Source organism: Balaenoptera borealis (genome assembly GCF_965194805.1).
Source record: "Balaenoptera borealis genome assembly, chromosome: 16".
Classification (NCBI taxonomy): domain Eukaryota; kingdom Metazoa; phylum Chordata; class Mammalia; order Artiodactyla; family Balaenopteridae; genus Balaenoptera; species Balaenoptera borealis.
The window spans coordinates 13,942,282-13,954,378 of NC_138872.1; the positions used below are offsets into that span (position 1 = coordinate 13,942,282).

Below are 12,097 nucleotides of genomic sequence, written 5' to 3' on the forward strand. Positions count from 1 at the left end.
GGTTATGGCAGGAGAAATGGGAGCCAAGAGTTCAGTTTTCGATTCTGTAAGTTTGAGATGCCTGCTAAATTCCTAGGTTCGGAGAGGTCATGAGGGCAATTGGAGGCGTGAGTCAGGCCAGGTCAGGGCAGGAGGTGTAATTCTGGGAATCTTGATTTATACATGGGATTGGGTTCAAGCAATAGTTCTCATAACTCAGGGGAGGCGGAGAGTGGGGGACGCTGCTGGCATTCATTTTAGTGGTTCCAGACCAAGGACGCTGCTAAACTTTCTACAACGCGTGGGACAGAGCCCGCCACGACAGAGAACTACCCAGCTGCAGTGGCAATAGTGCTGAGGCTGAGAGACCCTGGTCCAGAGCATAAAGAAGGAGTGAGGGGCCTGGGCCACTTGCACATGTAGACCTCAGGAAAAGTGAGCAGAGGAGGCTGAGAAGGAGCAGGGGAACAAGGAGAAAGCAGCACTCAGGGAGCGTGGCCCACTCCGGAGGCCTTGAGTGTACCGGGTTTCAGGAAGGGAGGGGCGGCCACCCGTGTGGAGTGATGTTCCAGCCTGAATCCACAGCCTCTGGTGGTCACTGCCTTCTGGGTTCATCTTGTCCTGAGATGCCATTTTCAGATGGAGAAACAGGGGACTGGAGAGGTGACCCCAGAATCTGCGATTGCAGAGCCAGAGGTGGCTGGGCTGGAGGGAGCCTGTGTTTCCACGGAGGCTGGTGCCTCATTTACCCTGGTCACCAGGTCGTGCAGCCCGGAAGTGATGGGACAGTCCAGGTGGTGGCTTGAGGGGCTCCAGCTCAGGTTGGCTGGTGGGAATTCTTCACTTGAACAAACGGGGACCCGTCTGTTCCCCTGGGGAACGCTCATTGTTCTCAGCAGTGTGGTTTGCTTTCTCACACCCTCCTCCCACCTCTGCACCCCCGAAAAGAAAGCTGTACAGAGACGTTCTCACAGTCATGCTTCCTCTCTGCCAGTCATGCGTGGCAGGAATAGCTCCTTCCGTAAACCAGGCTGTCCTTGGGCGTCTGTGTGATGCTCTGGGTTTTTCCATTTGGCTTGACCCACGCGTGGGAGTGGAAGGTTTTTTTCCTGGGGTGTGTATTGGCGGTGGGCACGGCAGAGTACAAGGATCTCCTGTGCAGAAGCTCCCCGCCAGCTCTTTCCGTTCCTGGGACAAATGCCTCGTTTTGTCAGCGGAAACAAAAGCATAGGGAATGTGGCGTTTTATGGGTAGGAATTTCAGTTACCCAGTGGCAAGAGGATCAGATAGGGACTGGTGAAAAGTGCCATGGATGGGTAGAAAAATCAGAAAGTGGAGGGAAATGCTGAATAATTCTCATGGGACTTGATGTCTGGCACCCACGTAACTACTTTGAACAGACAGAAATGAGACAGAGCGCTAGGGATCATAATGACATCATTATATCTAACAAAACAGTGTTTCATTAAAAAAAAAAAAAAACGGAAAAGCAAAATTATAGAGATGGAAAAAAGATGGGTGCTTGCCGGGAGTTGGGGAGGGTTTGACTACACATCACAAAGGGATTCTTCGGTAGATGGAATTGTTCTGCATTCTGTTTGTGCTGGTGGTTACTCGCACCTATGCAAGTGTTAAAAATCATATATTCTCCAAAAAGTGAATTTTACTCTCTGTAAGTTAAAACTGTTAAAAAAAATACAATGACCTTCAAGGTAAGGTAATAACCCCATTGCACAGAGAAGCAAAGTTACCTACCCAGGATCAACACGTGGTTTGTGGTTGAGTTTGGCCTTTAGACTCGGGCTTGTCTGTTGTGTAGCTTGGACTTTTAACCGAGATATGAGAACTGAAATGCTGTAGGACAAGAGCGTGTTTTGATTTTCATGGGCCCTCGCCACTGTGCCTCTTTGTGCTGCTGGGTTAGTCTGCCCAGCTGTAGGGGTCAGGGGTCAGGTGAAGATTTGGATGGACGATCGCATGAAGGACAAAGTGCCTTTCTAAAGGAAACAGCTCCCACAAGTTGAACCTGTGCTGTCCGACTCTGAATTTTCAAGAAAAAACAGAAATCCAGATTTTTTACGTGAACTCTTCTAGTTTTTAAAAGTTGACCATCAGTTTCATTAAAAACCTCTATTTGGAATTCCCTGGCGGTCCAGTGGTTAGGACTCTGCGCTTTCACTGCTGAGGGTGCGGGTTCGATCCCTGATAGGGGAACTAAGATCCCGCAAGGTGCGGGATCAAAAATAAAAAGTAAAAATAAAAACCTCTATTTAGGCCAAAGAAACAAGTACAACCAAAAATACAACCACCAGCCCGTGGCTACTTTACCCTTACGATTTATTTTGCTGCATGACGGAGGGGAAGGCCCTCCATGCTAACACACTGGGCCTCGTTTGCTGTCTTGGGCCCCTTCTCTCTGCTCTAAAATAAGGAGCCAAGCTAGGTTCCAGCCCCCTTCTGTGCCTCTACGGCAGTTATAAAATAAGTCCTGAATAAGAATGAGTTTATGGCACGGGGAGAGAGGGGACCGGAGTGGTTCTTTCCTTCCTCTAGACTCCTGTGTGCTTTCTCTGGGAATCCTCTGTCCTCTTCTCTCACACACGGTGTTTGCTTTTGGCTCAACAAACGCAGCAGTTCAGTCGTCCTGTTAGTGACAAAAATGTGCCTTGATGCTCCGTCAGAGATGCCGACGGTGGAACGTTGTCAGACCTGAAGCCTTTCTGCTTGTTTATTCTTCCACTGTTGCTGTTGTCAGGCCTGCTTTCTTTTCTCTGCAGAAAGCGAGACTTTGAGGATGTGGATGCAGCGCTGGGTACCCCGGTTTCCCAGATGTTGTCTTGATATTTTTTTTAAAAATAGTGAACGAGGTGGGGAAGGTTTCTGCTTGACTGATGGATAAGAGCATCTGCCAGGGTCTCTCGTCTGAAGGACGTTGTTCCCTTGATGGAGCCGCTGTTTTGTGCCTCCTAGAAGACCATTCATTATAGTCTACCTATACCTTTTTTTTTTTAAATTAATTAATTAATTTATTTATTTATGCCTGTGTTGGGTCTTCGTTTCTGTGCGAGGGCTTTCTCTAGTTGCGGCAAGTGGGGGCCACTCTTCATCGCGGTGCGTGGGCCTCTCACTGTTGTGGCCTCTCTTGTTGCAGAGCACAAGCTCCAGACGCACAGGCTCAGTAGTTGTGGCTCACGGGCCTAGTTGATCCACGGCATGTGGGATCTTCCCAGACCAGGGCTCGAACCCGTGTCCCCTGCATCAGCAGGCAGATTCTCAACCACTGCGCCACCAGGGAAGCCCTGCCTACACCTTTTGAATACAGGAGATTTTTTTTTTTTAAGCTAAAAAAAGAAGTGCTTATAGTTTTCTTTTAAATCATTTTGTTTTGATGGCTGTTCCTCTCACCGCATAGTGGCTTGTCTTCTGTCAGGGCACCATGGGGATGGCTCGGCTGTCCGTTAGTGCCTTCTGATTTTTGTGGAGTCACACAATTGAAGAAAAAAAAGTTTTGTTTTTATAAGTAATGAATGCACACGGTAAGAGCAATTTCAAAGTACAGAAAGATGTCTGTTGAAAAGCCAGTCTACTTCTAACCTCTGATCACCTGTCTCTGTGACCCCCTTATTCACCCCCCAAAAAAGGGTGACCACTGTTGGCTCTTTTTTTTTTTTTCTCATCCTCTGACCCTGTTGGCTCTTCTTTAGTCTCCTTGGGGAGCTCTTCTAGACATCAGCCTGGGTGATTTGGTCCCCATTTGGCAATGTCTAGACACCTGTTTATTATCCCAACTGGGGTATGGGTGCTACTGGCATCTAGTGGGTGGAGGCCAGGGTTGCTGTCAAACATCCTACAGTGCCCCGGACAGCCCCCGGCGCCTACCCCGACCTCTCCACCCCCCAAAAGAAAGACTTACCAGCCCCAAATGTCAGCGTTGAGAAGCCCCAAGAACACATATATTTGTATCTGTATTCCCTTTCCTTCTTTTCTCCCACACACCAATGCTAATGTCCTTGACTGATTATTTTCCTTTTCCTTAAACAGATGGGCTTTCCATATCACCACATAGAGAGCTCTGCCGCTGTGTTATTTTAGCAGCTGTATTTTTTTCCGTTTAAAGGTAAACTGTAACTTATTTATCCAGGCACCTTATTTATTGAGTAGTTTTCCACTTTTTGCTGTTGAAAATAGCTGCAGTGAAGGCCCTTGTGCCCATGTGGGAGTGAATCCACAGGATGCATTCCTAGAAGTGGAACCTGACGGTCAGAGGCCATGCGCTGTTGACATTTGGAGAGATACTGCCAGATTGCCCTCTAAAGGGTGGTTCTGATTCATGCTCCCTCCAGCAATGGAAGATCGTGCCTCTTTTCTCTAGCGCGGGTGTTTTTTTTTTTATCCCCGGTTTCCATTTATAGCCTCAGCTGTCTTCATATCAGCTGAAAAGTTCAAAATGTTGGCAGCAAGGGTGGATTCTGTAGATATTCCCGATATAGAAGGGCAGAGGTGGAAGGAGTCCTGATAAGCTGCTAGGAGCTAAATGAGAAAGAGAAGCTCTTCTTTTCTCCCTGCGGAGGACAGTCGAGTTCACACACAGCTGAAAGTTTGAGAAAGATAATTACATTTGGCTAAACTCCTAGAAGTCCGCTCCCAGGGACCTGATTACAGCCCCCTCCCGGGCGTTCGGTGGTTTCTTCTTAGAATAAATGTTACAGTGGCTCATTGACCCGAGAAACCTTATTTTGTGAAATGAAATGCTTTACCTTCTTTTCATTCCTCTTGATTATGAATATTCAGGCTTTAGGCTAAAGTTAAGAGATTGCATTTACTGTAGACCCACACCGGTATACACGCGTGCACGCGCACACACACACACTCGATTATTCTGGTGATGTGTAGATCTATTTTTATGATCCCCGAGGTTTTGGTACACAAGGGTTAAGGCAAATCATGAGGCATTTTCTTTACTCACAGACAGGAGTGGTCCAGTACAGGGGCTCACATCCTTACCTGCCAATTAGAATACCTGGGGAACTTTTAAAGGGCCAATGCTCAGGCCTCCCCCTCGCCAGTGAATTCAGTCTCTGGGGGTGGGGCTGAGCCATCAGGATTTTTTTTTAAAGCTCTGGGCTGGGAGGGGAGCGATCTCAGTGTGCAGCTAAGGTTAGCAGTCACTGGACTAGTACAGGGGCTGGCAAAGTTTCCAGCCTGTGGACCAAGTCTGGCCCCCGACTTGTTTTTGTAAATAAAGTTGTATTGGAACACAGCCACATCCATTTATTTAGCACATCATTTTATGGTTGCTTTTGCAGCAGAGCCTATACACCTGCAAAGCCTAATTTAATTTACTCTCCGGCCCTTTATGGAAAAAGTTGGCCGACCCCTGCCTGGTATAGTCAGTTGTGCGTTTCGGTAACTGCTGTGTGGAATCTGTTAACCACATGGGAATGTTATTGAGGACAGGGTGTCCTCCTATCACATGGGCAGCACTGCCATCTCCTGCTACCCCCCTTCATGGAAAGTATTTTTGTGAGATACTTCTTTTCCAACTTTATGCTTGAAAAGGCTGCCTTTTCCCTCCAGAATGCAGTGTGCTTCCTCATTTCTGAGAGCAGAAATGACGAGACAGGTCTCCTGTCTTTCCCCTTCTACCGTCACATTCGCAGCTCAGGTGTTGAAGTCCGTAAGTCCTGATCTTACTGCTGTTTAATTGGATCTTCCCTTTTTTCTTTCTATGTTCCCTAGTCGTTCTCCTCTTCCTCCTTTTTTTGCTGTTTTATCCCTGTTTCACTCTCTCTGTTCTCTTTGTAAGGTGCTTCTCCAGTAAAATTGAATGTATATTCTTCCCCCGTCCGAAATAGTTGTGCATTCAACCGTCCTCCCCGCAAACATCTTCAGTCCTGGCCTTGATAGGCTCTCTGAAGAGCCCCCGATCAGCACATGCACACACACCAGACAAACACATGCATGCACATGTGCACACACGGGTATGTTTTTTAAGAGCCATCTCTTTAATGACAAGGATGCTGTCCCTGTTTGCTTTGAAAGCTCACTTTTGGTCTCCCTGGTGACGAACCGCAAGTGTGTTTTGGGGACAGGGCCCTTTCTCATCTTACCTCATTATGGTGTTGAATGAAATTGGAGCGACTTGTGGCTCCAATCACCTATGAGTGAGTTGGGTGGGGCTTTGGAGAGACCTCTGATCCCCTTAACGGAATGAATCTCTGGCATGCGTTGTGAGAGCATGCCCCCCCTTCCTGGGTGCAGGGCAGGGTGCGAGGGTCAGGTCGAGTGGGGAGAGTGCAGGCTTTGGAGGGCCCTTGCAGTCCAGCTCTCAGTCTGTATCTCGGTCTCTGTAACAGCCTGGTGGTTTGGGGTGGAGGGTAGCAGGTGGGTGGAGAGAAGTCAGGGAGTAAGCTCACAGCTGGTAGAACCAGCTCACAGGTGGCTTATCTTTGTCCTTGATGGATGCCACATCCTTTCTGACCTGCTTTCTCGGATTGGCCAGGGTAGGGTGGACACCCGCATTCTCTGCTTGAGGGTCTGTTGGAGGGGATGCCAGGGCGAAAGACAGTCTCATTGCTTTCTGAGCCTTTGCAGTCACCACCATTTTGTCCCCTTTTTATGTTTTGGGGGCCACTGGAGGAGGCAGCAGAGGAGGTGGGGAAGGAATTCAAGAAATGCAAGCTCACGGACCCTTTAGAACCTGGGCCAGTTTGGTCGTGCAAAGAGCCCATGGCAGAAGTAGGGGGAGTAGGACCTCTGGGCCTGAGTCATTAGGCAGAGACCTTTGCCTGGGGTTAGAGTGAAGCAAGAAGACACAGATTCATATCCAAGGCTAATCTGTTCCCTGTTCCTCAGATAGATGCTGTGAGCCAAAGGGAGCTACAGCACACTGGCTGGAGGGTCTGCCTATCTTGTGTGTTCCCTTTCTTTCTAATATGAGCTCCAGACTAAGTCGACTAAGAAGGAAGATTGAAGTCTCCATGGTAAACAAGGAGCTGGTTCTCCCTCTTATCAGTGTGTTCTCTGCGAGGCTCGGCGCCTCTCTCGGATACAAGCCCTCTCTGATCTGGGCCTGGAATTCAAAGCAAACTGGCCAGACTCAGTGTCACTTTATCTGCTGCTGTTGAGATTGAACATATTACTGTAACCTTTGGCTTTGGAGGATCCATAATGATGCTGAGTTTCACAGACAACCAACCTTCTGGCTGGGATTGTGCATTTTCAACATGGAAAGCAACCCAGGCGATGGTTCAGTAGAAACCTGCCAAATGTTCTCTCAGGCTCTTATCTCCAAGTCAGCCCGGGCCGTTGAGCAGATGATATTGTTGGGACGAATGACAAAAACGTCTTAGGTTTTGTTTCCTCCCGGGCTCCTAAGTGTGTTTTTGAGGAGAAAGCTAAGTGATGAGCGTTGTTCGCTATTCCCTCCAGTGCCTGGTCTTACGAGGGTGTGATGGTGTCTTCCAGATCGAAGCAAGGCCGAGATGGATCTGAAGGAGCTGAGTGAGTCGGTCCAGCAGCAGTCGGCCCCTGTTCCTCTCATCTCTCCCAAGCGGCAGATTCGCAGCAGGTTCCAGCTAAATCTTGATAAGACGATAGAGAGTTGCAAAGCACAATTAGGTATGTCTCTCGGTTTGCTTACCTCATCGTCGTCATCATTACTCTTTTTAGGGATACCACCCGGATGAAATTAAAGCCCCATCCTGGCTGCCTTTTTAGCAGCTGGTTTAACCTTGAGTTGTTTGTTCAACAAAAATAGGTTTCTACTCATGGCAGAATATTTCAGATTTGCTAGTTAATTGTTCAGAAGGGCTTCTTGAATTCCTCAGAGTGTATTCTTTGTGGCGGCCTGCCAACTCGAGGTGCAGGTTGTAAGAAAGTTTGGAAGCAGAAAGAACCTCCTGAGCTTGCCTTTGTGCTTCCTCTCTGCTCACATCAGTGTCTCCACTTCAGGGTCAAGTGTATCCCACAAGTGTCCAACACAAACCCTCCCCCTCCAGGCTAGGCTGCTTCCCCCTCGGCACATCCATCCTGCTTCTATATCTGTTGCCTCCCTTCCTCTTCCCTGTGCTGCTGCTTTCTTACACTGCCTACCCGAATCCTGTCCCAAAGGCTGAGCTCGGGCATCACCTCCTCCAGGAAGTCTCCCCTGACTGCCCTCCCCATCTGCCCACCTCCTTTGCTACTTTATGTCTCCGAAGTATCAGTGGTTCCTTTGTGTGGTGGTATCCCTCCCAAACTAGACTGGAAGCTCCTTGAGGGCAGGGAGGTTGCCTTATAAAGATTTGTCTTCTCCAAGGTGTACTTGGTCTTATACACGTAGAAATGCTCTGGAATATTTGTTGAATAGGTAAATAAAGCCAGGAAGGTATTTATAAAGAAGTAGGGGCCGGCTGGGTCTCAGGAGAGAAAGCCAGTCCAAGGTGAGGTTTACATGTCAGTGGTTTCTCTGGACCTTTGGGTGAGAAAAGAGTTATAGTTGGGAGTCATCCAGGATGTCAGAGGAAAGCATTCCTTGCTGGGTTGCCTGTTTGGTTAGGATATTCAGTGACGTGGATGAAATTTTGTAGGCCATTTAGACACCCGTCTTGGGTCCTTCCGTGCAGCTGGTCTAACTCCTTGGTTTATTTTTGTTAATAAGAATTTTAATATTTCCATTTACCAAGGGCTTCCTATGCCACATGCACTGTGCATAGATTGTCCTGGGAGGTCGATACTATTATCAACACCATTTTCAGGTGAAGAAACTGAGGCTCAGAGAAGTAGTTCATTTGTTCAGGGTCACACAGCTAATAAAAGCAGAGGAACAGGATTTGAATTCATATCCTTTAGGCTCCAGTACCCAAGCTTTTCCTATCACATGTGTGGTCATGCTTGTCCTGGCGTCCGACCATTAGTTAACAGTCGCATAAGCCCAAGGATCCAGAAATTAAACCAGATCTGGGTTTTTGTATTTTGATTCTTCTCAGTTTTGATTGAGCCCTGGAGGAAGTGGGTATAATTCACTCATGATCCTGCTGGGCTGTTCATGGCTCTTATCCTTTTAAGAGTTTCCCTTCCGTGTGTCTGGGTCAGGATAGTGACCCCACTCGATAACCATTGCTCTAGAATGAGGGAAACACAGAGTTGATGGGGATTTCCTCTTTTCAGAATTTTAGGGTGTAGTATTATTTACCTACAGACGGATGACACCCATTACCGGGAGCAGGAAGCATAAATGGGTTAAATGGAACTGTTGTTAGAAATATAGTTTTGCCTATTTTTGTCTGTATATGTATGAAACTCCTGCTGTTTTATCTTTTTCCCTTTTGATAGAGACATGGAAATGGATGACTTTCTTCTTGACTCCATTGCATGTAGAAAAACAATGCAAACACAATGACAGTTGACTCCGCCTCAGTTCAGGGAGCAAGATGGGGACCGGGCAGCTGGGTCACCTGTAGACAGTGCTCCCCCACCTAAAGGGGCCAGTGGTTCTCAGCCCCAGCGAGCCTTGCAGGCCTGTGACCCAGAGAGGCCAGATCTTCTGCTGTTTCAGCACAAGCCCGCCATCTTGATTTCTGTGAAATTTTTTGATTTGTGAATTGGCCAGCAAGTTCTAAGTTCAAAAAAAAAAAAAAAAAAAGCCAACAAACAACAAAATACCCAAAAGCATTGGGTCAAACCATTGCTTTCTAAATAACACGTCTGCTCGCCAGATGTGGCTCATGGGCTATGAGTTTGCAACCTCTGCTTTAAGGCTTTGGTTTATTTCTTTGAGCCCTGGACACAAAGGGTAGAGGACTTTAACGCTTTGGGAATTTGTGGGAAGATTGTTGGTGGCGAGTCAGGAGCCCAGGGTTCTGGCCTCGCTTCTCCGTCTTGGTTTTCTTTTTGTCCTAGAACAAGCGATTTCTCTGGGTCTCTATTTTCTAATCTGTAAAATGGATCCGTTTTAACAGCGCAGGTCTGGCATTCCTTCCCTTCCATCCCTCCCATTGTCAGTGTCCCAGGGAGTTATCCATGCTGCCAAGATGGAGCTCTGGATAAATTCGAAATTCATGTTGTTTGGTCCCATGTCATCTCTGAATGTCAATAACTGAAACCCTTTGCAGACAAGTTCCATTTGTCAGCTGTCGTCAGCTGCAGCTTGAGCCCACGGCTAACCCCACCAGGCCAGTGTGATGCGATTTGAAATGTTTTTTTTTGTTTTTTTTTTTATTCCAGCATTGGGCGTGGAAAATGTTTGTGATTTTTTTGGTCCTGCTCTTTTATTTTGTGAGTACGCCACATGCTGGGTTTTCTTTTTGAATTTAGGCATAAATGAAATCTCAGAAGATGTGTATACGGCTGTAGAACACAGCGATTCGGAGGATTCCGAGAAGTCAGATAGTAGCGGTAGTGACTCTATCAGTGATGAGGAGCAGAGGTCGAAGAATGAGCCGGAAGATGCTGAAGACAAAGAAGATGCTCGGATGGACAAAGAGCTGTCTGCTGTCAAAAAAAAGCCCAAATTGGCAAACCCCATGGAGACAAAAGAGGAGCTGAAAGTCAGCACGTCGCCAGCCAGCGAGAAAGCAGACCCAGGCTTGGTCAAGGAGAAGACTAGCCCTCAGCCCGAGAAGGACTTTTCAGACAAAGCCAAACCCTCGCCTCATCCCACGAAGGATAAGCTGAAGGGAAAAGATGAGACGGATTCCCCAACAGTGCATTTGGGCCTGGACTCCGATTCAGAGAGCGAACTTGTCATAGATTTAGGAGAAGACCATTCTGGGCGGGAGGGTCGAAAAAATAAGAAGGAACCCAAAGAACCGTCTCCCAAGCAGGAGGGTAAGTGATTGTACCCGTTTCTGGTTTCTTGATTTGGTTTTAGAATTGCCACCTTGCAATTTGTGTTATCTCAAGTCAGGTGACCCTCTCACATCCCAAAGGGTGGCATAGCAAAGCTTGGATGGGCTCCAGGTCACCTAGCTAGTTCCTGAGCAGGACCAGGACTTACACGAAGCCTGCCCACCTTTTATCTGCTCAATACCCAATGTGGCTGATTTTGAGCACAGAAAAATAAGTCTCTTAGAAAGTAGTTGCTTCTAGCTGTTAAGTCATTTTTAGCCTAAGCAGCTTCTTTTCCAGTAGGCTCACTCATTTCCCTAAAGTTGTTTGTCAACATTTAGACATTTGACAAGGCTGAAATTGTTAGAAGTGTTCAGTTGGAAGATCTTGATAAGTTTAGCCTCCCTTACCTCCCCTCACGTTGCCCAGGCATCTCAAAGTGCATTTTCTTACTAGAATACAAGACCATTTGGGTAGGTGGCACCAGAACACTGAGTTCTTGAGCCACTGGAAATCAAAGGGGCATTGTATGATGCCTACCTGAGTTGGTACCATATTTGCGATTAACTGACATGGGCCCAGGGTTTCTCAACCTTGGCACTGTTGACATTTTGTGCTGGATAATTCTTTGTCCTGTGCACTGGAGGATGTTTGGTAGCATCCCTGGCCTCTTCGTACTGGATGCTGGTAGCACTTGCCCAGTGGTGGCCATCAAAAATGTCTTGACATGGCCGGATGTCCCCTCGGGGGCAAAATCTCCCCCAGTTGAGGACCCCACTGCCTGAGCTCAGCAGTTCTCCCTTTGCCGCTGAACCAGCAGTGGCTGCCCTCAAACCTGCTGCAGCCCAGGCATGTTGGCAAACCCTCCGGCAGGAACGTGGGAATGATTTGAAGGATGTCCCTCCCATTGAAGAAGGAGTCAGCACATTTTTCAACTGGTTTGGCAAGTGGGTGGTGAGGGGATTCCAACATGCCTGAGAAAGATAATGGAGAATTAATTAAGGGCCAGGAGAAACATGGCCTAAGGACAAATTAGAGGTTGTAGCCATAAAACCTCATGGACTTCGTGAGTTACTTAAGGGGATAGCCAGGTTTACTTTTTGACTATGCTTAACTTCTGACAGGAAGCTAACTTCTGAGTTCTGTGTTCCCTGGGGATTTCTTAGTCTGGCTGCTTAAAGCAAGAGGGGGATGGGCTTTGAGAATCTTTCCTCTGTGTTTGTATCAACGTGACCTGTTCTGGAACCTCAGTTCCTGCAGTTCATCAAAAGAGGATGGAATGTCTCTCAATGGTACAAGGGAGGAAGAG

General features: G+C 47.6%; 1 protein-coding gene across 27 annotated transcripts in view; it reads left to right on the plus strand.

Moving 5' to 3' along the window:
- ZMYND8 (zinc finger MYND-type containing 8) overlaps positions 1–12,097 on the plus strand; it is a 130,743-nt gene that overhangs the window by 87,070 nt on the left and 31,576 nt on the right. For all 27 annotated transcript variants that reach the window (XM_082361160.1, XM_082361157.1, XM_082361150.1 and 24 more), the window contains 2 exons: positions 7,447–7,599; positions 10,276–10,788. In XM_082361160.1, coding sequence (XP_082217286.1) covers positions 7,447–7,599; positions 10,276–10,788 — 666 coding nt within the window. The remainder of the gene's footprint in view (positions 1–7,446; positions 7,600–10,275; positions 10,789–12,097) is intronic.